The sequence below is a fragment of the Malaya genurostris genome, chromosome 1, assembly GCF_030247185.1.
Source record: "Malaya genurostris strain Urasoe2022 chromosome 1, Malgen_1.1, whole genome shotgun sequence".
NCBI lineage: Eukaryota > Metazoa > Arthropoda > Insecta > Diptera > Culicidae > Malaya > Malaya genurostris.
The window spans coordinates 103,698,638-103,726,394 of record NC_080570.1 but is presented as its reverse complement, the minus strand read 5'-3'; the positions used below and the strand labels follow the sequence as shown (position 1 = coordinate 103,726,394).

The 27,757-nt window shown below is 36.5% G+C and overlaps 2 protein-coding genes and 1 non-coding gene across 12 annotated transcripts in view; 2 read left to right on the top strand and 1 right to left on the bottom strand.

The window, feature by feature from the left end:
- LOC131425300 (putative uncharacterized protein DDB_G0286901) overlaps positions 1 to 8,273 on the bottom strand; it is a 77,922-nt gene extending 69,649 nt beyond the window's left edge. For 3 of the 10 annotated variants that reach the window (XM_058587081.1, XM_058587087.1, XM_058587083.1), the window contains exons 1-2: positions 3,694 to 4,590; positions 3,242 to 3,444 (exon numbers count right to left, since the gene is read on the bottom strand). In XM_058587081.1, the coding sequence (XP_058443064.1) occupies positions 3,242 to 3,444; positions 3,694 to 3,704 (214 nt within the window). In that variant the 5' untranslated portion in view covers positions 3,705 to 4,590. The other 7 variants (XM_058587077.1, XM_058587078.1, XM_058587080.1 and 4 more) reach the window with 7 other exon arrangements.
- Positions 8,274 to 15,591: 7,318 nt separating this feature from the next.
- The window catches only part of LOC131425299 (transient receptor potential protein), a 34,925-nt gene continuing 22,759 nt past the window's right edge, over positions 15,592 to 27,757 (top strand). Inside the window, exons 1-2 of the mRNA XM_058587075.1 lie at positions 15,592 to 15,653; positions 15,958 to 16,260. Coding sequence (XP_058443058.1) covers positions 16,064 to 16,260 — 197 coding nt within the window. The 5' untranslated portion in view covers positions 15,592 to 15,653; positions 15,958 to 16,063. The remainder of the gene's footprint in view (positions 15,654 to 15,957; positions 16,261 to 27,757) is intronic.
- Trnah-gug (transfer RNA histidin (anticodon GUG)) lies at positions 23,156 to 23,227 on the top strand. The gene has a single exon. It is a non-coding gene; the product is annotated as a tRNA-His (tRNA).

The following is a 27,757-nucleotide window of genomic DNA, read 5'->3' as shown; positions in this document are numbered from 1 at the left end:
TACGATTAAACTAACTGATAATTTCACTCGAGGCAGTTTGTTTTGTTTACATTTCCCACTCTTTAATGTGCTGTAACCAAGGTTATGGCAACTGTTATTTAAAATCAATAATCTATTAACTTGTGTTGCCAGTTCCAATTGTTTTTCAGGCGATTTCGTTTTGACATTACCAGTTACTGAGGGGTAGTTAAATTTGCGATACAGTTTCGATAGACGAGTGGCAGGTCGTGTCGTCGCTGACACCATAAATCAAATAATTTATTTGATTTATGCTGACACCGAGCGAGTGGAATCAATGGAAAACGACAGAAAAAAAAGAAATTAGCACCTTGCCGCAAAACTCAATTACCAATAGCGACACCTGCATATGAAAAATGGAACCAAGAAAAGAAATTGCCATGTCGGAAGTTGTGATTGTTACGATTTTTCGTTTATTCAATAATACAGAAAGATATCAGCGATAAAGTTAAACGGAGGAGGGTAAGAAAATCGATTTGAAAGTGATTACTACTATTACGATTAAGCATGGAAATTATTCAGAAATGTGTAAAATTTGATTAGGTTAGTTTTTTACAGACGAACATTTTTTTAAACAGAAACCAGTTGACTTCTCGAGCAGTGGCAAATCACTGCTGCTGTTAAGAGAAATTCAGAAAAGGCCTAACTGCAAATGTTTATTTCTCTTTGTTTACTTTTTCTTTCACGATTTACCGCACTGATTTCATATTGCACGCCTTATCGTTCGCAAAATTTTCAAGGTAAAACCACAAGCTTCCCTTTTAGAAAAAAAAGTTCAACGGTGGTCCTCCGTTGGTCCAATACGTTGGATCATTGGTCCAATGAAAGTCCAATCAATCGTTCAACGGGAGGCCAACACGGGACCTTCGTTTGCCAATTTTGAAACAGACCGTTGAACCGCATGCCATTTTTTTCCGTTCAACAAACTCGGCAGACAGAGGTCCATTGTTGAACCATTTTTAATATAAGGAATTGGAGCCCCGTTGGACTAGTTTTACTGGAGAATTTATGAAGTTTTTTTCACTTATTTTTTTTAAATAACATTACATAACTGCACAATACTTCAACTTCACGTAGAATAACAACAAATTTTCTTTATATATGAAGGTTTTCACACTATTTTTGCAAGAGAAAAAACAACAACAAACCGTTCCAGGAAACTGACAAATATTTCGTGCAGTATGTCGTTCAACAAGCGCTCAACGACCAACAAAATAGAACCGCATGCTGCGAGGGTTTCGAGTAATGCTGGAAACTTTCGAGAAATTGCAGCTATGGCTCCGTAATAATCAAAAGAGAAAGTAAATAAAGAGAGGCTCTCATTTCACGCGTTTTTTTTTGAGAACGGCTAATAAGCCACCTGTCAACTTCCACTTTCGAAAGAAATTGCAAGCGAGCTATGAAAGATAGGGTATTAAATTTAACACCAGACAAAAAAACGTGTGATTTTCAGTTACGCCCTTTTGTCGTGGGACTATCGAATTATCTTTTTCTTAGTTTCATTTTCCAGATGTCGCTATCAATAATTGAGTTTTGCGGCAATACACCAATTGTGATTGAAAAAATAGACCTTTGAATCAGTTTTTTATAGCGCATTTAAAAAAAACCTGCACATTCCTCGTTCTAAATATGAGTGCACTCATCGGTATTTTCAGAATGCTACCATAAATTAAGTAATCCTCCATTTCTCCATACATCAAATACATCTAGATTCATAATAGTCCGGCCCTGTCAGCCTAGAAAGAAAGTTGTCTTCAGTTCAACTACGCCATCGCACGGCATCAAATTGAACATATGTCAATCGTATGGATGTGCAATACTTCCATTTTGGTTCGCGAATTTGACATTTATCTTCCCTACTAATACGAGATTTGATGCGGACTCGCTTGAGGGTGCTATGTTCACAAAAAAGTATGTTGCTTGCGATTGCTTCGTACAATATGAACTATAGTGTAATCGTAATGTAATTGCACGCAACCCACGTCAAGGCGAAAGAGTTGAATGTGACCAAATTAACTGTCATCAACACGTCAGCGTTCCGCCCAAGAAAGAAATATTGGATCATCGCGAAGCGAAATCTCAAGAATACGCGGGATAGCACAAAATTAACAGGTGTTCTACGAGCAGGAAAGTGACCAAAGAGGTTATGAAAATTTGGTAGGAACCAGAATCGGAGTATAACATTCCGCTAAACATTCCGCAGCGGAGCTAAATCCTTGGTTTTGACGGATTTCGCCGTCTATTCCTATTAGACAAGGGCTTGGTTAGGTACTACGATTCAAATCCTTTGCAAGTCGAGACCTTAGCTTTCGAGATCACCGCCTTACACTCTGAACCACGCGTTATTCAATCTACCTGACTCTTGGCTTAATCAAGTAGTTCAAAACAATAACATTTACATCGTGATTCTGAACCACACGTTATTGAATCTACCTGACTCTTGGCTTAATCAAGTAATTCAAAACAATAACATTTACATCGTGATTCATCTCTGGCAGCATTTATGTTATGATGATATGATCACTTGACATTCAATTTAAACATTCCATATTCTATTTGTACAAACTCAAGCAGTTGGCGATTCAAATTGGCACGAAATATTACCTTGTAACATAAATTATTTTTCGATAAACCCAACAATCACTTGAACTGTGTCTACAGTGGTCTTCGTTCTTCTATGCAAATTTAAACAAGATTATAAACCTCCTTGAATTATATTTGATCGTACACAAATCAATGAGCCATTCCATGTGAATTCCTTTATCAGATAACATTAAATAACACACAACGACGATGGACACAAATCACGCCAGTTGAATAAACTCACGCTGCCAGGGTTGTTACTGTTAACACTAGACACCTTCTCTACTGGCCGAATCATTACTGACACTATTGATAAATGGATAAACGACATACCACCATCAGAAACTTGCGAACGACTCACATGAGCAGGTATTTGTGCGCGGGTGGAACGAATAAAGTGATAAGCAGGCCTTGTCGTCGGTCGGTTGCGTCTTGCTTTCGACCGCTAAGACCATAAACTCTTCCCTGACCCAAAAGATGCAGTTCAAGATAGCACAATGGTCACAAGACCGCAAGTGAAGTAGCAGGCAGCAGGGGAAAAACTGTCGACCGCTGTAAATTTCATGCTCTATCACTCTCAGCACTGGTGTATGTGTGTTCAGAATGGTAATTCAATTAATTAACATAGCTATTTTCTCACCGTTACCGTTGCTACTGTTGCTGCGCGGCTGGCCGTTGTTGATCTGGTTGCTGTTGATTTGAGAGGTTTCCCGATGGAATGGTGACGATGATGACTGCTGCTGTGTTTGCTGTTGGTGCTCAAAGTCTGCTATCGCGACCCCTGCACCAGAGCCGTTGTCTAGCCGCACATCCGATAAACTGGAGACTGTTATTTCATCAAAACTGGAGGTAGGAGAAATGTAAACCAAATCACCCCAGGTGAGTAAAGTGAGAAAGAAATGAAAGAACGAAACAACGGTTGTGTACTAATCGCGGCGCGAAAAAAAAGGTATTAACTGTAGGAGTTATGCGTTTATGCCATCGTACAAATACGAATTAGAGTACTGCCTCAGCAGAAAACGCAATGCACAACACGCATATACACCTATGATACCTGTTACAGCACTTGGATGTTTACGAGAACCGAATTACCTTTTCTCCATGACGAATCGCTCTGTTGAGCAAGTTATTCAAGTTACTTGTATGTTGTACAATCAAATCTCTTAAGTTTTCCGATAGCACCTGCTTGAAAACTTCTCTTACAACTTGACATATAAACGCACCGGTCGATATAAAATAAGTTTTTTCAACGATGCCACAAACTGAAATTGTGATTATTGATCACACTAATTGCAAGTATTCAGCCAGACGTTCGTCTATATTGACTAACGAAGAACAACCAGTCGCTTTTCTCTCTAGCATTTTAAAACGGGTATCTTTTGCTCTAGCTTTACTATCGAGTTTTCAAATGTAACCGAGCAGTGGGTTCCCACAGTAATTTTCAACCGTACAAATACTATTCAAGCTTGTTTTGTTTTGTTGCTGAGGAATAGTCACCCTCGTACATATTACAGTTAATACACAGCACACACTACCACAAAAACAAACCCGTAATCCAAGAGGGGATCAAACGATCAGCAATTTCAAGTTATTATGCACCATTTAATGAATTCCAAATTATGCATTTAGGTGAGACGTAAAGGCACTTGGAATTGACAAAACTAATTGCTGCGACATAGTTATAATGGAAGTACAGACAAATTTCCTATCAGCAGCACCTTCACAACTGTCGCACAAATAACAGCACAATAAAAAAAATTCAACAACACACGGCAAGCAGCGAAGAATCATATCAACCAAACCGACGGATGGCTCACACAAAATATATCTCTTGACACCGTTTTCGGATTCCTCTTAGATTGCTGACAAATCCAACTTGTGTACACTTGCTCTCCCTTTTCATTGACAGCCCAAACCAGCTGACGGAATGACAGCCGACAACTGAACGTTTTACCGTCATTATTTATTCGCGATCCTACGTTGTATTTCACTGGTAGAGGGCGAACGAGTGGAAGAATAACAATGTATTCACGATTTAACATAGTCCCACATTATCGAAATGACGGAATGCGTAATGAATTCTTATTAATTCTTCAATGCTAGAAATTTCGCCTGAGTTGGTTGCTCGATCAACCTGATTGACAGTGAAATTATAAATGTCATTGAATATTCGCTCATTTTATGAATGTGTTAGTGTAAAATTTAGGCGACTTAAGCCATTTCATTACACTCCAGCTAGAGAAATGGATGATGCTGACTAAGATAGGCCGTTTTGTTAATTTCCAGCGAATTTCAACAGTTTATGTTGGAATTCTAAGAAGAACTGGTTATTTACTAGTTCTGTATATTCGAAAAACATGAAGATTTCAATGTGTATATTCAGTTATGTAATGTTTTCATTTAAAAATAAACTAAAAGTCAGCACAAAAACGTGCAAAATCGGGAAAGAAGAAGAAGAAGACAAATTGACAATTCAGTCCGCATCTTCTCACTCAATTCCGACTGATTTCCGAATCAATCGGTTGTACACTCAGGCAAAAAATATATGGAATTTCATAATGATTTCGTATGATTTTTAGCCACAAGAATATCGTAAGCGAATCATAAGATCGCCTTATGAAATCCCGAAAACAGGAATTCCAATAAAACGCCTTATGAAATTTATACGAAATTTTTAGGAACATTGTGCGAAAATTCTATGATAAACATAACTTCTCTCATATATTGTGAAGTTCATAAGTTGTTCGTATGAAAACTATAATAGTGATAGATAAGATGTACATTGCAGAGGTATATTTTTCATATTTATCTTATGAAATTTCGATTTTGGTGATTTTTGATGCATCATAAGATTTGCCTTATGATTTTCACTACTCAATTTGCCTGAGTGTAGGCGAAATTCATTCGGAATCGGTTGTTGCACTGGAGTTGGAATTGATTCGGAATTCATTATGATTTCCACATGAAATTCCGAATGAAAATTTCTCGCCGATTCGGAATTGATTCGGAATCCATTCGGATCTGATAATGTGGGGTAGAGAGCGCAAACATATGATCACAGACTAACAGACATGACAGTATGAGTAAATTCTTATAAAAATAATTTTTCGTGATGCACTAGTTCCACCTATATTGTACTGCGCGAACTATTTACTATCTGTACACCCCTTGTGTTATGTACAAGTTTTTTTACTAGTTGGATTCCCCTCGTTTGTCAACACCGATCAGCTGCTTGCAGGGATGCCTGATTTCATCAAAATATTTGAAAATGAATCGTCACAATAAATTATTGGATTACGTTGATAATATATTTAACTTTTTCGCGATGTTGGAACCATTTTTTTGACTCAACGTTGTTCATCTAGACTATTTTTTATTGTGTTGGTAGTTTTCACCCGAAAGTAAGTGGCGACAGACCAGGAGCAAGTAAATATTGTAACAAAACGGGTTCGATTTTGTATTGCGTTGGAGGATGAGAAGTAGGCACAATTATGTATATAGTTTTGGCAATATGTATTAAATCTGTATCCTGCATGAAATTCGCATGGACGTATACAAATCAATACATTGCAGGTAATTCTGTATGAATGGCAACTCTGTTGGTAAATGAAAAAAATAAACACAGTCTAGATGACAGACAGGATGTTTTTGATAGGGTAACGTGGCGCCATCATGACACATGTGAGTACTGTCCCAAATAAAGGAATATTCGAAATGACCGTTAAAATGATTGAAGAATCTAATTTGAGTGTCCTGTCTGTTAGTCTGTGATATTACCTTGTAACATAAATTATTTTTCGATAAACCCAACAATCACTTGAACTGTGTCTACAATGGTCTTCGTTCTTCTATGCAAATTTAAACAAGATTATAAACCTCCTTGAATTATATTTGATCGTACACAAATCAATGAGCCATTCCATGTGAATTCCTTTTTTATCAGATAACATTAAATAACACACAACGACGATGAACACAAATCACGCCAGTTGAATAAACTCACGCTGCCAGGTTTGTTACTGTTAACACTAGACACCTTCTCTACTGCCCGAATCATTACTGACACTTTTGATAAATGGATAAACGACATACCACCATCAGAAACCTGCGAACGACTCACATGAGCAGGTATTTGTGCGCGGGTGGAACGAATAAAATGATAAGCAGGCCGTCGGTCGGATGCGTCTTGCTTTCGACCGCTAAGACCATAAACTCTTCCCTGACCCAAAAGATGCAGTTCAAGATAGCACAATGGTCACAAGACCGCAAGTGAAGCAGCAAACAGCACGGGAAAAACTGTCGACCGCTGTAAATTTCATGCTCTATCACTCTCAGCACTGGTGTATGTGTGTTCAGAATGGTAATTCAATTAATTAACATAGCTATTTTCTCACCGTTACCGTTGTTACTGTTGCTGCGCGGCTGGTCGTTGTTGATCTGGTTGCTGTTGATTTGAGAGGTTTCCCGATGGAATGGTGACGATGATGACTGCTGCTGTGTTTGCTGTTGGTGCTCAAAGTCTGCTATCGCGACCCCTGCACCAGAGCCGTTGTCTAGCCGCACATCCGATAAACTGGAGACTGTTATTTCATCAAAACTGGAGGTAGGAGAAATGTAAACCAAATCACCCCAGGTGAGTAAAGTGAGAAAGAAATGAAAGAACGAAACAACGGTTATGTAGTAATCGCGGCGCGAAAAAAAGGTATTAACTGTAGGAGTTATGCGTTTATGCCATCGTACAAATACGAATTAGAGTACTGCCTCAGCAGAAAACGCAATGCACAACACGCATATACACCTATGATACCTGTTACAGCACTTGGATGTTTACGAGAACCGAATTACCTTTTCTCCATGACGAATCGCTCCGTTGAGCAAGTTATTCAAGTTACTTGTATGTTGTACAATCAAATCTCTTAGATTTTCCGATAGCACCTGCTTGAAAACTTCTCCTACAACTTGACATATAAACGCACCGGTCGATAAAAAAAAAGTTTTTTCAACGATGCCACAAACTGAAATTGTGATTATTGATCACACTAATTGCAAGTATTCAGCCAGACGTTCGTCTATATTGACTAACGAAGAACAACCAGTCGCTTTTCTCCCTAGCATTTTGAAACGGGTATCTTTTGTTCTAGCTTTACTATCGAGTTTTCAAATGTAACCGAGCAGTGGGTTCCCACAGTAATTTTCAACCGTACAAATACTATTCAAGCTTGTTTTGTTTTGTTGCTGAGGAATAGTCACCCTCGTACATATTACAGTTAATACACAGCACACACTACCACAAAAACAAACCCGTAATCCAAGAGGGGATCAAACGATCAGCAATTTCAAGTTATTATGCACCATTTAATGAATTCCAAATTATGCATTTAGGTGAGACGTAAAGGCACTTCGAATTGACAAAACTAATTGCTGCGACATAGTTATAATGAAAGTACAGACAAGTTTCCTATCAGCAGCACCTTCACAACTGTCGCACAAATAACAGCACAATAAAAAAAATTCAACAACACACGGCAAGCAGCGAAGAATCATATCAACCAAACCGACGGATGGCTCACACAAAATATATCTCTTTACACCGTTTTCGGATTCCTCTTAGATTGCTGACAAATCCAAATTGTGTACAGTTGCTCTCCCTTTTCATTGACAGCCCAAACCAGCTGGCGGAATGACAGCCGACAACTGAACGTTTTACCGTCATTATTTATTCGCGATCCTACGTTGTATTTCACTGGTAGAGGGCGAACGAGTGGAAGAATAGCAATGTATTCACGATTTAACATAGTCCACTATTATCGAAATGACGGAATGCGTAATGAATTCTTACTCGACTGCATGATTTTTCAGTGCTCGATCGGTTATGTGCTAGAATTTTCGCCTGAGTTGGCTGCTCGATCAACCTGATTGACAGTGACATTATAAATGTCATTGAATATTCGCCCATTTTATGAATGTGTTAGGAGACTTAAGCCATTTCATTACACTCCAGCTAGAGGAATGGATGATGCTGACTAAGGTAGGCCGTTGTGTTAATTTCCAGCGAATTTCAACAGTTTATGTTGGAATTCTAAGAAGAACTGGTTATTTACTAGTTCTGTATATTCGAAAAACATGAAGATTTCAATGTGTATATTCAGTTATGTAATGTTTTCATTTAAAAATAAACTAAAAGTCAGCACAAAAACGTGCAAAATCGGGAAAGAAGAAGAAGAAGACAAATTGACAATTCAGTCCGCATCTTCTCACTCAATTCCGACTGATTTCCGAATCAATCGGTTGTACACTCAGGCAAAAAATATATGGAATTTCATAATGATTTCGTATGATTTTTAGCCACAAGAATATCGTAAGCGAATCATAAGATCGCCTTATGAAATCCCGAAAACAGGAATTCCAATAAAACGCCTTATGAAATTTATACGAAATTTTTAGGAACATTGTGCGAAAATTCTATGATAAACATAACTTCTCTCATATATTGTGAAGTTCATAAGTTGTTCGTATGAAAACTATAATAGTGATAGATAAGATGTACATTGCAGAGGTATATTTTTCATATTTATCTTATGAAATTTCGATTTTGGTGATTTTTGATGCATCATAAGATTTGCCTTATGATTTTCACTACTCAATTTGCCTGAGTGTAGGCGAAATTCATTCGGAATCGGTTGTTGCACTGGAGTTGGAATTGATTCGGAATTCATTATGATTTCCACATGAAATTCCGAATGAAAATTTCTCGCCGATTCGGAATTGATTCGGAATCCATTCGGATCTGATAATGTGGGGTAGAGAGCGCAAACATATGATCACAGACTAACAGACATGACAGTATGAGTAAATTCTTATAAAAATAATTTTTCGTGATGCACTAGTTCCACCTATATTGTACTGCGCGAACTATTTACTATCTGTACACCCCTTGTGTTATGTACAAGTTTTTTTACTAGTTGGATTCCCCTCGTTTGTCAACACCGATCAGCTGCTTGCAGGGATGCCTGATTTCATCAAAATATTTGAAAATGAATCGTCACAATAAATTATTGGATTACGTTGATAATATATTTAACTTTTTCGCGATGTTGGAACCATTTTTTTGACTCAACGTTGTTCATCTAGACTATTTTTTATTGTGTTGGTAGTTTTCACCCGAAAGTAAGTGGCGACAGACCAGGAGCAAGTAAATATTGTAACAAAACGGGTTCGATTTTGTATTGCGTTGGAGGATGAGAAGTAGGCACAATTATGTATATAGTTTTGGCAATATGTATTAAATCTGTATCCTGCATGAAATTCGCATGGACGTATACAAATCAATACATTACAGATAATTCTGTATGAATGGCAACTCTGTTGGTAAATGAAAAAAATAAACACATTCTAGATGACAGAAAGGATGTTTTTGATAGAGTAATGTGGCGCCATGATGACACATGTGAGTACTGTCCCAAATAAAAGAAATTAAAATGATTGAAGAATCTAATTTGAGTGTCCTGTCTGTTAGTCTGTGATATGATCATGGTATTTGGTAGTTCATTTCAAAATTCACAATAATTTATAATTCGACTACCCTAATATTATTTCTACCTTAAACTATATTTTTGTGATTTCGTGATTTTATTTCTATCCGCGACATCAAGTTGAGTTAAAGATTTTTATTCACTTCAACCAAATCGGCCATCGGTAATCTAACGAAAAGCTAAATTTATCTGACGCGCCATCTAAGTTTTATTATTTGAACCTTTGTTAGGATGACGATTGAATTTACGCAGGCTGCTATGGAGAACTCATATAATTTCAATAATTTTGAAAAATTTTAGGACCTGTCTTAAGAACTGTTCCTTTTAAAATGTAAGAACATTTATTTTCTTTTGTTTGGTGTAATCATTTTTGTTTTTAAAAGATGATATGTTGACCAATATCGAGAGCCGGAATTAGTTCTGTTTGGTTGAGGTTATTTCGAACGTTAGAGAACGTTAACGTAAAAAAATTCGGTTAGGTTTGCGCAATTGTACGGTCTTTCAAGTAATATTTCATAAAAAACGCGTCGAATAAAATCATTTCAAAATGATCAACATAACATTTTATCGCATGCTAAAATCGGAACTGAAAAATATCAATGTTTAAAATAGAATCTGGGATACTACAAAAAAACAGAGGTAGAAAATTACTTTTCCCCCACTAAAATTACCTTTTCACTTTAACAAATGGTATTGTAAATAAGTTATAAATTATTTTACATGTAGAAACTTGTTTACCTTGTATTTTGACAGCCAAAATTGCAGCTACGTAGCGTTCTTAGTGCCGAGGAATACGCTGAAATGTGCAGTGATAATCTTCTCAAGAACGTATGTGAGGGTGATCGACAGGTGGACGCAGTATTACGATGCTCGTCGTAAAGTCTTGGTATAACATTCCTTTTGTGGAATTTGGCCTTTCTGTTTAAACAGGCTTCGCAGCCGATTGTTAATGTACAGAATCATTGCATGGCCAGTAGTACGATCCTATTGACACTATGAGTCCTTCCAGACCGGGGCTCGAACATATGATAACTGGCTTGTAAGACCGTATGCATTGAAATGCCAACCCGGGTTACGACGAGCATCTGAATGGCGAAACGCAAGATACAGAGATCGACACAGGCTTCAATCTGGGTGAACGGTCATCTGATGATAGATTCCTAGCACCAGATCTAACGGAACTATGCGAGGAGACACGAGTGGTACGATCTTACGAAAGTCCGCACAGCCTTTTTGCGCCACTGACGACGTTGAGATTGTGACACGAAGCATTGAGAAGATGATGGAAATTTATATCAGCCTGAAAACCAAAGCTAGGCATATTGAAATGACTATTAATGCGCCAAAACCAAAATACAAGAGAGGAAGAGACTCTGAAACAGTAACACTACACCATACATTGATAGACAGTAATGTTTTTTTTTATATCGTTTATTTATACCCGGCTTTAACCTAATTTTGGTCGTTCGCCGGACAGTAATGTTTCATTTTCAATGTTTTCATTTGTTGTTTTTGTACTCGGGTGTTCGAAACGCTCTTCGTCGCTCACATCTTCTCGATCCTCTGTGAACATTTTGTACGACCGACAAACGTTACTTTTGTCCACAGTAGCTTGACCTTAACTTAGCTTAACCTTAAGCTTAGCAACAGTAAACATTTTTTATGTATCCACGCACATTAAGTTGCTCTTCACACAAAATTTTATACAAATTCTTTGATCCAGACTCCAGACGTACACACGGACAAAAAGTAGATGTTAATAAATTCATAATTCATAAATTAAAAATTTAAACTCATCAAAAACCTCATGAATGGATTAGGAAATGTTTTCACTGATTCCATTGATTAAAATATAAAACACATTTAAATTAAAATCATGATCTCACTGATGCATTATATTTAAACGTTGCAGCACAGAAACATTTATTACTTCGAAAAGGAAAAGTTATGGAATTTGTTGTCGTGCTATCCAGAAAGGCTTTCGAGTGCTGCATATGATATTTTAAAAGAACATACCCAGGGACCTACCCAGAGAGGGGGTCCGAGACCTTAAGTGTTTGGACGCCGAAGAAAAGAATACTAGATTGTTGAAAAAAAAGTTTGGCGCGCAATGAGTTGTTTCATATGGATATTTCACATGCCACGTGCTTAATTGGGAATCAAAATGTAAACTAGAATTGAATTGATGTTTACAAAAAATAGCGAACACAATTTCTAATGAATAAGTTTCACATTTGATTTTCAAAACAACTGCTCGTAACACAAACATGGAACTCTAAAAATATTCTGCACATAAATAAATGGTAATACTACATATTGTAGAATTGATCTTTTATGTTTTAGTAAATAGAAAATCGACAACGAACTGCATTTTTATGGTGAAACATGGGTTCGTACGCCTGAAATTTTTAAGCGCTTTTGAATGTACGTGTTTTTATGATTGCACATCAATTTCTATGAAAATAACAATCTATTATATTCAATGAATATGATCGGGATAAAGTTTAAAATATGTATAAGAAAGCTATCAAACATTCATACACCTTTTCAGACGATTTTAATCATATTGATGGTTCAATTAATCAGAAAAATCTAGAAATGAATTTTTCTTCAATATTTTCCAATATGGCATCGAGGATAACAGTGTGTTGAAAAGAAAATGGTTCACCCAATGTAATGATTTATTTTACCTAAATAAATTGAATTACAAGTATATAAATAATGAAAGGAGAACTTTTGGTTTTTATTTTTTATCAAACTAGTTGACTTAAACAACAATACAGTTCAGTCATTCATCTTAGTGAACCCGACATTTATGATACGTACTGTAGGTATTATTTTGATGAGCCCATGTGCTTTAGTTGCAAAAACAAGTTGCTCAAGCGGTAATATATAACTATGAGAGTAACTATGATGAACTGACTTTTCGTTCAATATCTTTGAAAAGTGATGTCAGGTCTGTTAATTTATTCGCGAGATGAAAACCGAATACCAATTATCTGATTTGATTTTTATTTTCATTGCGTGTGTAATAATGTATTTCTGAAACATTTATGATAATATTCTCATGTCGGCAAGTTTTACGTTAATTTCAAGCAGATAAACCTGGTACAACTTATATGCAAGTTTCGAATTGTTTTTCTGAAAATGAAGACTACTACATACACTGACCTACAATTTCATGAGGCAGTCAAGACAATGCGGACTCGGCAGCAAAATAGTTTTTACTGTGAGGTTTTCAATTCGGCTTATCAGTTTTTGTCTTGCGGAGAGCATAATTTCACTATTTTTTCTTCACAAGAGATATACAGCCTTTTCGGCATATATTGAGTCCGATACAGTTATGACAGCCATTTGGAAAATTTCTGATAAGTTGAACAATTGTTTCAGTTACTTTGTTTTTACATGACGATGTGAAAATTTTAGTAGAGCTTCTATAACTACTAGTGCAACGTGGGCTAGTTGGTGATTTGCTGCATAATTGTTTTAGATATACTTAAAATTTTTCTATAGTGATTTTTTCGATATAATCGTGAAACTTAACAGGTATAACTTGCACAACCGGTTTTAATATATTTAAAAATCTTTTTGAACATATCTAACATAAAAAACAATTTTAGAACCTCTTGAAATTTCAATAAATTACATTTGCTACTTGGGATGGAAAATGTTATTGCCAATAACATTGCTTCTCACTACCAAACATACCCATATTTCAATCATAAGATTCGTTTTTTGTATGTACATGAGGGATTGACGAATACCAAATGAAGTCGAATAAAAAAAAAGAAAAAAGAAGGAAGAGGAGTAAACAAGACACGTGCGGCGAGATAATGACACAATTTCGCCTGGACAATTTTGACAGCAGCCGGAATGCAGCCAGCCTTCTGACGGCTGCCAGAATTCCTCACAAGCGGGGTTATTCATAAATTTCACGTCGTTGGTTTTGCCGAACATTCAGTAAAGGTTATACCGAACAAACAGTGAACTTTTTGCTGACAATTTCGGTAATAACTGACGTTAGCTAAATTTGAGATTACCAAGACTCCGCAGTTCATCTTTTGCCGAGATGACAGTGCAAATCTCGGCAATTATTTTGCCGAGGTTCAGCGAAAAAAATGTGTGTAGTATTATGAACACATGTGCTTTCTATTTTTTTACAACTGATTCGCTCAGGACCGAAGAGTAGGAAGTACTTCACAAAACCTGCCATACACGGAGAAGCCACATATCATCAAAGTTGAATATTGCAATTGCTTTTTTCTTGTCCAGGCTGTATCAACTAAAAAATCATTGATTCATCGAGTGATGTCATTAAACTAAGAAAGAAGACGGCTAAACGATAAACGTCAGAAATGCTTGATGTTGAACCATACAAGATAAGAATTGATTGTGAAGCGAGTTTGAATTGCACTGACTAGATATTTTTGCAACCAAACTAACTGATTGGAATCAATACTGCGAGTAGTGTATTTTAGAGAATGTAGAAAAGCTTTTCCTGCAAATCATTTTGCATGTCAAGTAAGATGCTCGATACACTAAATATAGTCTCTTTAGAAATAGAAAATCTTTATCTCGTTTTTGCAGTCAAAGTGTTTCACCTGACTGACGCAGCGGACGAAGCATGGTTTCCACGACGAACCTAGCACTATGATTTGTTTAACACATGGTTTGATTGTTTATTATAGGCGGTCTGATTTACGCTCTGTTCTGAAACAACAATAGAAATAAAATAAAACTTTGAATGCCTTCAAAATTTTTAAATGGATTAAACTCAATACTTGAACGGGGTTTTCAAACTAAGACGTACTCCGATTTTATGCATTCAGCCTCTTAGTTATGAACTCCAAAGAATATGTCTGTCACAGGAACGGCAGGTTGTACCTGCAGTCGAATTTAGTCAAGTCAAACTAGACTAACACATAAAGCAAAAATCAATACACATTGCTATCATCAATCAGTAGGAGACCTAAATCGGCGAACTGAATAAGCAACAAATTGACTAAGACAATTACGAGTGTAATTCCGACTAGTAAAAGTACGTAGACAATGATGGCCAGATGATATGTACTTGCTTGTAATCGAACACGTCGTGTCCTGCATTCAACCTTTGCTTGCAAAACATGGATGGGAAGCACACTTCGAACTAACGCATGTAGAATCAGAACCGTATAACAATCAGGGTGCCATAAGAACGGTGAGAAAACAGATTGGTTTTCAACAGCAGCAGACTTGCTAAACTCACTTTACATAATCCCTAGTACTCCAGACCGTACTATGGCCGTAGAGTCCCACAGGAATGTTGTATCTGCCAGCGGTATCGATTGGTAAGTACTTTAAGGTAGGATTCCTCGTTGTCGGTTGTCTATGCTTACATCACAAAGTGAAATTGACATAATTTGACTAATTAAATTAAAACGGCCCTTCGTCAGTTGGAGAACTGATTCCTAGGTATTCGTGTTTCGGTTGTCGGTCGGTATACTACAAGTTTTAGGACTGTAGCCTCATTCGATAGTTTTTGTAAGAATAATGTTGATCTAGTGGTGACTTATAGAAGACAGCATGTGCATTTCCTTTAATTTCCATAATGTATAACGCGATCCAATAAACTTTTGAATGGATTCTAGACAATGACAAGAGATACATCTATTGTACAATGACATTTTTGTCATAAAATACTCTTAAAAAATTTCTGTTAATTCTCTAAAAAACATTTCCGAATGAATCTTGATTATTACTAGTTTAAAAAATAGTGATTACTTGAAAAACTTTTTGGTGAACCTCCTTTGTCTAAAGCACTTATCTAATTAATTAATTACTTCAGGTATTTTAAATCTGCGCGAATGATGTAAAAATCAATCGCTTGTGATTGAACAGTGTTCTTGTGTGTGCGTGTTTGAGTTTCTCCGGAAAATTTAATTTGATTTGACATGACGAAAACTTCGGAGTCCAAGGAAAATCTTGTCGAAAATCATGGCAGGAAAGGTTCGGACGCAGAAGAAGACCGTCGATCGACAAAAAGTACGTTTTCGGAGTTCGATCGGGAGATTCCGGAAGTCATTCTTACAAAAACGGAAAAGCAGTTTCTGCTGAGTGCCGAACGGGGTGACTGTGCTACGGTGAGGAAGTAAGTAATTTGTGTAGCATGAAATGTAACCCATCTGAATGTTTGTGCACACTCCGTTCAAAAGGATTACGGGAGTAGTACGTAAATGATATAACTTTAAGGGGATAATTTAATACAGAAAACAGATACTGTAAAATTAATATAATATTGTCTAAAATTTACTCAATCTGCATGGCGAACACTTGCAGATGTCACCACGATCGATACAAGGTGCCACCACGATTCGGGTACCGCTTTCACATGAGACACAATTTTGGATGCAACATTCACTTCACGCTAAATTTTTGTTTTGCCGTTGGTTAAGGGGCGGGTAGGGTCTAACACTTTTGAAAAATCATTCTATTATTTTCTTTATATTTTTATTTGTAAAACAATTGAATATTCTGTGAAATTCTCAAGCCTATTGGAACGAAACTCTGAAAGTTATAGACCTTTATATATGGTTATCTCATTCTGCGAAGAAGCAAGAGCTCGGCGCACAAGCCCAAGATTTCCACTTCGACTGACTTCTAACTTGAAAAAAAACATTCTTGAAATGTTTCATTATAATAAATTATAAAAGACAAAACAGGATTTTTTGATAATGTTGGAGTAATAAACTGTTTCCATCGATTTTATAGACAAAAAACTTTAAACGCGTTTTTCTCTCGAAAGCAGTTTTTTTTTTGTTTCAATTATAGAGGCTTTAACATCTTAGATCATTCGCCTCTTCGGACCAGAAAATTTTTCTGACCCTATGTGCGGGGTTGGGAATCGAACCCAGGCGGGCTGCGTGAAAGGCATCGACTATCCCATCACGCTACACCCGTCCCCTAAAAGCAGGTTTTAAAAGTCTGTGTCCATCGTCATTCAAAAACTATTGCACCAATTTTTTTTAAATTTTGCACACATTTTCTACATATAAAAAACCAGACCCCAATCTTTTTCCTTTTTGTTGTTTGTTTTTTAGGGGAGGTTTTTTGTGAAAAATCGTAGTTTTCACTTTGAACAACCACCAAAAATTTAAAAAAATCGAACAGAATCGTTGGGGTTAACTTCTACTTCAACTATGCTGCGTTCAATTGTTCACTTCTGATTAGCTTTATTTTTTGCTAAGCTTTGGCATTGCAGAAGATATTTTTTTATCTTGTAATTAAATTTAATTTAAAGTCTATTCAAACATTTCCGATCCGGTTTAAGCCAATCCGACCGATCAGACTTATTCGGCATCGACTTTTTTTTTCTGGTTCGGCTATGGCTCAGCTGCACATGCTGCTGTATGCATGTGCAGTTTAGCCATAACCGATGCAGAAAAAAAATTGGTGCCGGATAGGTCGGGTCGGACTAATGCGGGTCAACCTTTATTGGCGGCACGGCACTGTGCTAAGAAGTTTTTTCAATGTTGTTCAAATTGGTTTTCTGTCGGTTATGACCCGGACTAGTGTGAATACACGTATTCAAACACATGAAAGAATATTGACGTTTGTGCATGGGATAAAGAGCAAAACCACTCAACTGTAGAGTAAATATAACGTACCATTGAGTAGATATAACTCATCTTTAAGTATTTTTTTTGCACGTGCCTTACGGAAACTACCTAGAGCCACATTACCTAAAATTAGGTTATTGAGTGGAACCCCCACATTTGGTGGAATGTAAAAGGTGATTTTTTTGAGGTTAGGATTTTCATGCATTAGTATTTGCTCAGATTTTTTGAGGTTATGATTTTCATGCATTATTATTTGCTCAGTATGCTTTGACATTTCATCATGAATAGACTTACTAACGAGCAACGCTTGCAAATCATTGAATTTTATTACCAAAATCAGTGTTCGGTTCGAAATGTGTCAAATTCGACAAATTTTGTTCAGCGATGAGGCTCATTTCTGGTTGAATGGCTACGTAAATAAGCAAAATTGCCGCATTTGGAGTGAAGAGCAACCAGAAGCCGTTCAAGAACTGCCCATGCATCCCGAAAAATGCACTGTTTGGTGTGGTTTGTACGCTGGTGGAATCATTGGACCGTATTTTTTCAAAGATGCTGTTGGACGCAACGTTACAGTGAATGGCGATCGCTATCGTTCGATGCTAACAAACTTTTTGTTGCCAAAAATGGAAGAACTGAACTTGGTTGACATGTGGTTTCAACAAGATGGCGCTACATGCCACACAGCTCGCGATTCTATGGCCATTTTGAGGGAAAACTTCGGAGAACAATTCATCTCAAGAAATGGACCGGTAAGTTGGCCACCAAGATCATGCGATTTGACGCCTTTAGACTATTTTTTGTGGGGCTACGTCAAGTCTAAAGTCTACAGAAATAAGTAAGTAACTATTCCAGCTTTGGAAGACAACATTTCCGAAGAAATTCGGGCTATTCCGGCCGAAATGCTCGAAAAAGTTGCCCAAAATTGGACTTTCCGAATGGACCACCTAAGACGCAGCCGCGGTCAACATTTAAATGAAATTATCTTCAAAAAGTAAATGTCATGTACCAATCTAACGTTTAAAATAAAGAACCGATGAGATTTTGCAAATTTTATGCGTTTTATTGTTTAAAAAAGTTCTCAAGCTCTTAAAAAATCACCCTTTACTTAAAATTAAGTTGTTTTGCGGTTCCGTGTAGCAACCAGCGAAATTACATGATGTTGAAATACTAGGTAATCACGTTCTGAGTAAATGCGAGTGTCACTTATTTTCGGAAGAATTGAAAGATATGCAAGTGCTATCGTAGCCAATATCTGGGGCATTTGGTGGGCAATCAGAGCGCTCAGAGTATGGTAAACAAACATTCGAGCATTTCAAATCAAGTAAAATCTTAATTTCCTTATCGTAGTGATGATATTCTGATCGATAATTTGCGGAGAAGTGCATTAAAGGGTACTGAATAAACAAGTAGTGTGTAATATCCAATTTTTTGTTAGCCATTCTTCTTCATTGTTTTGGTTTTTGCAGAATTATGCTGGCCACAGTTTCATGACGTCATAGCAGGGAGCTGGAAATGAATCATAAAACGTAAAAATGTGTCATTACAGGATCATCCGTTTAGTCACGTTCTATGTTAAACTTACGTTTACTAAGCAAAACGTTTTGTTTGATTTTTATAATGCTGGAAATATTTGACCACTTTTAAACTAAACCGAAATACCCGAGATCTTCACTTAGTAACTCGATTTTGAATTAAGAGCCTTGTTTTATTTTGACGTTTATATACGACGGGCCTGGGTGCTGTACTGCATTTCGTAGATTCAATAGAAGATTGCCTATATTCTGGTCGAATTCTACTTATAATACTATGTGATATTAGATCTAATGATACTGTATACGTGAGTCTGTGCAACTCTTTTATATTAAACCTGCGAGGCCGCTTTAAGATAACTTTAACAATTTTACTCTGCATCTTGAGCTTTGAGCTCAAGCAACCACCCTTGTTTGCTACTCCGTCACTGATCGGGATTAGCTAAAATTGTACAGAGAATTTCTAGATGGTCAGACCTGGGATTGGCAAATCATTTTTCAATGTACATCTTCTGGTAATCCCGGAATTCATTGATCACTACCGGCGCCGACCAGGCCCGAACATTGATCGACTGAGGAATGGGAAGGGATGTTAGTCCAACACTTGTAGTTAATACAGGTCGCATGTACAATTGTGCACTCCCCAAGTGTCACGGGAGCAGGATTTTTGTTAGTATTAAATCTGGTAGAAATGCTGTTGTCTGAGCGCAAGTTTGCAAGCTATGCCAGTAGCTGGCATGTTTGGACGCAACCCTAGAACGAATCCTGTGCTTTATCCATCTAGCTGACAGTGATAAAGCAAGACCTTTCATTCGTGGTGCCAGATCTAGCCAACTCGTTCGAGGTAGTTAATGACTGACCATTTCCAGCATCCCATTTGTCAACGGTGGGTGGAATCCCAACTGCATCATCAGCTTTTTGCTTTGCAGAACCAACAAACAACCCATAAACGTCAGTGCTCAAGATAATAAAGATTATGACACTTCGTTTGGCAGCGTGATGAACTAACACTATGAACAACTAAGTATTGTATGAAAACAAATAAATAGAAATGAATTTACTATTGATGACTTTGCCTCCAATGGAATTCATATGATATGAAGAACATGAAGTCATCGCTTAGCAAAGACCAGTTATACAGCAAATATGCCGACCTATAGACATATTTTCTGTCTATACCTTCAATTAGTCTAACTGTGACACGGAGTTTCGAGCTCCGCAAGGGCAGTCATTCTTCAAGGTTACTAGGGGCCGCATATACTACTGCGCACTCCACAAGTGTGACGAGAGCATAAAGTTCAGAAATACTAGAGAGTATAAAGTTCAGCAATACTAGTTTTCGCGCGCGACCTGGTGACATATTGAAATCATACGAAAGCTCTATTAAGTGTTCTATAGATTATACCAAACCATTTTAAATTGCCAAACAAAAGTCAACAGATTTCACGCGCGTCCTAGTTAACTATTTACACGAAAAAAACGGTTGGTTTATCTTTAAACTTTACTTTTCAATCAGGATTCTATAAAACATTGGAAAAGTTAGATAACTGAAGGAAAAAAGAAACTTCTGCAATTGTCGCCTTTTACAACTTGAAAGCAGAAACCCAGTGGATTTATTTTTGATTAAGTATTGTTCCCGTCGGCTACGTATCCGCGGCACGTACCCAGACGGAGGGCCAAGAGGCCCTAGCACCTCCCAAATTCGGACACCTGTATAGATGGCATTTTACATACTTTTACCTTTATGTAGATTCGAAAGTTTCGTGATGATCGAGCCCGCAGCGGTAGGGCTTCCGATGCGCTTACAAAGGACAGTGTCAAAATTGTATGAAATGATGCTGGACGACTGGAAAGGAAAGATCCGCATGCTAATAGATTCCCTTATACACCCTATTCACCCAATTTGGCATCCTCGAACTGTCACGATCTCTTTGCGCTTATTTGTTCCAAAATATTAAGATATATCGATATGAGTTTTATTTCGAAGGTTTCGACCGCTACTTCCGGAACTTGAAATCGGGAACCGCCGTTTTTCATTGAAAAACACTGGTGGCGTGGATTGCTCTGGTTTTGCACTTTCGAGCAGAAATGGCAATGAAACACCGTCAAAATATTGCATTTCTGCTCGAAAGTGCAAAACCAGAGCAATCCACGCCACCAGTGTTTTTCAATTAAAAACGGCATAAGTTTGTATGGCTATCAACTAATATGGCTTACAAATTGGAGTAACTCAATTTCATGCTATTCGTGAATGATCTTCGCAGTGAATTCTAAAAATATATCGCATCATCGCAATCCCTCGCGCAATCCTTGTAGTGGTCTTCAAAGGAACATTTGGAGGATTTTCTACATGTGTAAACGAAACAGTATCCAGATTGTTTTTGTTTTTGTTTATGCAGTTTTGGTACTCATACTACGCAACACTGAAGACTTAAATGAAGTGTATTTTCTCTAAAATGTTTATATTGCACTAATACGCAGTATTCTAGAGTATGGATCTACAATTTGCACCTTATATCACAATGTTCACAGCGATCGGATCGAAAGGGTATGAAAGTCAAAAGTTTTTCTCTTTGGTTACATTTCTGTATAATGTTACATGTTAAGTGATGTAGTGATACTTTTCATCTTTGAATTTACGGTATTTTTCTAGTTAATAAGTTTTGATTAGATTTCTTTTTAACATTTTAACTGAGACACAGTTTGATTTATAGAACTGGAAACTGTGACAGAGCTTAAATTTATAACTTCCGTTTTGTGAGAAGAATTCATACTGTGCGAAACGGAGCGAAGCTTTTTCAAGCTTGACGTAAACACTGATCAAGCCAGAACTGCTACTGAATGAAATTCGAGGTGTAAGGCAACAATTGAAACCGTCCGCCGTGCTATATAAATCAAATGGATGACATCATTATGGCATGCTGTGAATGGTTTGTGGAAACATAGGTCAATTCCAACTAATTTTTCAATGGTATGCTATTGAAATACTATAGCGGCATTGCCACACATGTTTAAGTAAAATGTTTCCGAATCGATTGGTCATTAAATTATATCAATCCATCAACAAATGACTGAGTCATTATCGCTCAAAACTATGACAGAAAAAGGTTACGATACTAGTTTTGCATTTTTTATTGACACCCGACCTGGTATAGTGAGTAGTTTCAATGCAAAATAAACAGATTCTTCCAAATTTGTACTCTGACAACGTACTTGTTCCTACGAACCCGTTTTTTCAATTACGCTGCTGATTCACCTAACAAGAACTAATATTTTGATTTCCTACCGTCAATTACACTTCACTGACGTTTTCGTTAACATATTTATGAAGAGTCGGACCGTTAAATGTGGTAACTTTGTTAATTATACCGTCCAATTATTTTGCCGAAAGAGTATTTATGATATCATGAATTTTGATAGTATGAATAAGTTTCGAGAAATATCAACACGTTAGTTAAGGCGTGAATTTGTGGGCTCTGTTAGCAAGAACATGTTTAAAATTCAAGCGCGGACAACACAACGCAAGTTGACGGTGCAGCTTAACGAGCCGTGGTATCTAATAAAAGCAATCTAAAAAAAAACTCGATACAGCTTTTGACTGCTTTACATATTCTTATCTAGTGGCAGGTGATAATCACAGAATGATGGCACCTATTTTCATTTTTGTTTTGTTTCAAAATAAGAAGAACAACAGTACATATCAAGCGTTAAATTCAAATAAAACGTTCGTTCATTCAAATAAAACAAAGGTCTACATTAGCTCAAATGAATTGTATCAATAGAAATGCTAGGATAAAAAATTGCGACGGATACCCAATTTATTACTTGTGAAATGAGACTTTTACTTTCTGTTGAATATGGCCGTTCATAGCGACGATTCGATGTATGTCTCTCGCTAGCCGTGATCGTCTAGTGGTTAGGACCCTACGTTGTGGCCGTAGTAACCCAGGTTCGAATCCTGGTCACGGCAATGAAAGTAATCATTGTCACGGGGAGAGGGACTTTTTTGCAAGTTAGACGTTGACAAATTGGCCGTAAAATTCGAAATGAGCTCAAATTTATCCACAGTATCAGTAACATCCTTCAAAAATGTTACTCAAAATCGATTATGTATCACTCCGGAAGTTTTCCTCACAAATTTGAATGAAATTGGGAAAGTTTTGCCAATAATACAAGGAACAAAATTTTAGAACTTTTACCTTACCTCTTTGACTTATCAGTTTATGTTGTAATAAACTGATCTGATGAGTCGAAGACGAAACCTGAAAGCTTTCTGAATGCATGATTATAAACGAAAAATTAATTGGGTTTTAAAATTCGTGGATCGTTTGAATTGTGTAAACAAGAAATTAACCAGCAGTTCTCGGAAAATTTCGCAAGTATTATCTGTGGTGAATTTTTAACCTCGCAGCAAAAAGAATTCACTGTATCAATGCTCCTGTTTATAATTACTCTATCGATTCTTATAATCTAAAATTTGTTTTAAACATCCTCTAGCTGGAAGTCATTATATATGATTTTGAAGTCAGTCAAAGGATCAATTTTAGATTAGAATAGACCAGCGCAACTTTTACAGGGAAACATCGGGGGCACGTGCCCCTAGCCCACGGTCTTAGGGAGCACTTGACGGGACTCAGCGAACAAAAAAGGTCGGGTTCATTAATACGTAAAAGTAAACACCGATAATAAATTTCGGTATATATTCGCCCAGAAACACATATTTTAAGAAAACGTCGTTCACAAGAGACGACTTTTCAATTTTATTATTTACTTTATTTAGTTATGGCCATTAAGAAATCATTTGCTTCTGCGATACTGTGATATTTGGTTGTAGGAAAATTTGTAAACCTACTTGTCTTTTGGTCACAGTTTTTGACTAGGAATGAGAAACACATATGAAGAAAGTATATCAAGCGTTAAAATTCAGTCGGTGTTGAACAGTCGTTCGCACCGCACGCGTATAGCTCTTGGCTCCTGGAATTTTTTTCTGGCTACCTAGAGTTTCATTGATTCAAGGCTTCAGTCTTTTTCAAGGCTACCTGAATCACTAACTAAGTGACTAAGTGATACAAAGAGTGATATTAGAGTGACTAAGTGATACAAAGAGTGATATTAGAGTGACTAAGAAATTAATCAGCCTTTTTTAAGGCTAGCTAGGAGTCTAATCGAAGACTAATTTAGCCTAGTTAATTTAATTTAAAATTTCATTAATTTCAAAAATGCCTGCGTCCAACCGGAAAGGCAACAAGCCTAAGGCTAAAAATAATTCAATACGGAATAAATCACAATCCGTTATTCAACATTTTTCTAATAACATTCACGATCTTATAGAATCTGAATGTAAAAATAAAAGACAACGGACGGATTTCCCTTCCGTTGATCCTATGCCGTCTAACAATATTTACGAGATTCTTCCTGAATCCGATTGTAGCGACATAGAAGAAAATTCTTCAAAAATTCCCAAAATGGACGCTTGTCGTTCTGGGAAGAAACATCAATCTATGCCACCAGTGACGGTGATGATTTCCGACTTCAAAGCATTCCGTACTGAGCTTTCTACTTTTCTCCCGGAAGTAAAAGTCTCATTTCAAATCGGACGAAGAGGAGAATGTCGAGTCTTGGTGGATGGATTGGAAGATTACGAACGTCTTATTCGATATTTGTCCGAAAAACTTCATAAATTTTATTCATATGATATAAAATCAGACAGACCCTTCAAGGCTGTCTTGAAAGGATTATCAAATGATCAAAGTATTGATGAAATTAAAAATGAAATAAAAGAATTGCTTGGTTTTGCCCCTTCCCAAGTAATACTTATGAAAAAAAGAGCGAATGGTACTTCTAAACCACGCTCTGGAATTTCCCATGAGCTTTACCTAATACACTTCAATCGAAGTGATGTAAACAATTTGAAAACTTTAGAAAAAGTACGTTTCATTTCCCACATTAAAATTCATTGGGAACATTATAAACGGCATAATCGTATTGCAAACTTAACGCAATGTCGTCGTTGCCAAGGCTTCGGCCATGGAACCAAAAATTGTCATATGGATATACGGTGTTTGAATTGTGGTAAATCGCATTCGAAAGACGTTTGTCCAATGAATGAAACCACTGATAAATTTTCATGTTCAAATTGCAATGGAAATCATAAATCCAATTATTTGAAATGTCCTGTCAGGGAAAAAATTTTAAACGCTCGTTCGCTTAGACAACAAGTCAAATCAACGACCTTAAATTTACAGAACATACCTGAAAATTCTTCTAAGGCACCTGCCAATTCGTCTTCTAACGAAAACAATTTATTGACAGGTAGATCGACCTCGTCATCATCTTCTTCTAATGTCAGTTATGCTGGTATATTAGGTAGAAATCTATCTCCTATTTCTTCTAATGTAAATAATCAAAACACAGGACCGCCTTGCAGTTCTTCTTCTAACGAAAACAATTTATTAATAGGTAGACCGGCCAAATCATCTTCTTCTAATGGCAGTCTACCTACAAATATTCCTTCAATGCCATTCGCTTCTTTAAATGAAGTCGATTTAGGCGATATAACTGAAAATAAAATGATCTACCTGCAAGATCCACTTTTTAAAATGATCATCCGAATGAATTCGACTTCATCACTTTTTGAAGCATTTCAAATCGGATGGAAATTTGCAAATAATATTATAATGAATTTAAAATTTAACAGTGATGTTAAATAATTATTTGAATATTTTAAATTGGAATGCTCGATCTTTGAAATCGAGTGAAGATGAATTTTATAATTTTCTCAAAGTTCACAAAATTCATATTGCCATTGTGACAGAAACTTTTCTTAAACCAAATGTAAAATTGAAAAGTAATCCACATTATGTGGTTCATCGATTTGACAGGTTTACTGGAATTGGTGGTGGAGTTGCCATTTTTGTCCAACGGCAAATTAAACATCGAATTTTACCTTCTTTCAATACTAAAGTTATTGAAAGCTTGGGAATCGAAGTTGAAACCATTCATGGAATTTATTTCATCGCTGGAGCATATTTGCCATTCCAATGCACCGGCGAACAATTAAATTTCTTTAAAGGCGATTTGCAAAAACTTACAAGATATCGATCGAAATTTTTCGTAATAGGGGACTTAAATGCTAAGCATGTCCAGTGGAATTGTAGGCAAAATAACAGTAATGGTAAAATACTTCATAATCAACTCTCAGCTGGTTACTTTACAGTTCTTCATCCCAGTAATCCTACTTGTTTCTCTTCCGTGAAAAACCCGTCTACAATTGATCTGGTTCTAACAGATCAAAGTCACATTTGTAGTGAACCGATTACTCATGCTGATTTTGACTCAGATCATCTTCCTGTAACATTCAGACTTTCCAACGAAGCTATAATTAATCCAATTAGTTCTATTTTCAACTATCATAGAGCTAATTGGTTGGATTACAGATCTCACATTGAAAATCATGTGGATCATGAAACTATTTTAGAAAATTCTGGGGACATCGACACAGCAATTGATAATTTGAATCATTATATTATCGAAGCTAGAAATCTTTCAGTTCCCAAAGCTCAAACTAAATTAAATTCTCCTATCATCGATGACAATCTTCAACTGCTCATTCGGTTGAAGAATGTACGTCGACGACAATATCAACGTTCTCGTGATCCTGCTATGAAAAACATAGTTAAGGATTTACAAAAAGAAATTAAACATAGATTTACTCTTTTGCGAAATGAAAATTTCGCTAAATAAGTTGAACAAATTAAACCATATTCTAAACCTTTCTGGAAACTTTCTAAGGTTCTTAAGAAACCTCAGAAACCAATTCCTGCTCTCAAGGAAGGAAATCAAATACTTCTTACAAATGGTGAAAAAGCTCAAAAGCTAGCTCAGCAGTTCGAGAGTGTCCACAATTTTAATTTAAACGTTGTGAGTCCTATTGAAAATGAAGTCTCACTGAAGTATGATCATATTTCAACCCAAGTGTTATCACACGATGACATTATTGAGACGAATTTTGATGAAATTAAATCAATTATTAGGAAACTCAAAAACATGAAGGCTCCTGGTAATGATGGAATTTTTAATATTCTTATTAAAAATCTTCCCGATGTTGCCTTGAGACTCCTGGTTAAAATTTTCAACAAGTGTTTTTCATTAGCTTACTTCCCAAAAAGATGGAAAAACGCTAAAGTAATTCCTATCCTAAAACCTGATAAAAACCCAGCAGAAACGTCAAGTTATCGCCCAATTAGCTTACTTTCTTCTATCAGTAAACTTTTTGAAAAAATTATCTTGTTAAGAATGATGACTCATATAAATGAGAATTCAATTTTTTTACCAGAGCAGTTTGGATTTCGTCATGAACATTCAACTACTCATCAACTTGTCAGAGTAACGAACATGATAAAATCAAATAAATCTTCTGGGTTATCCACTGGAGTTGCTCTTCTAGACATAGAAAAAGCATTCGACAGTGTTTGGCACAAAGGTTTAATAGCAAAAATGT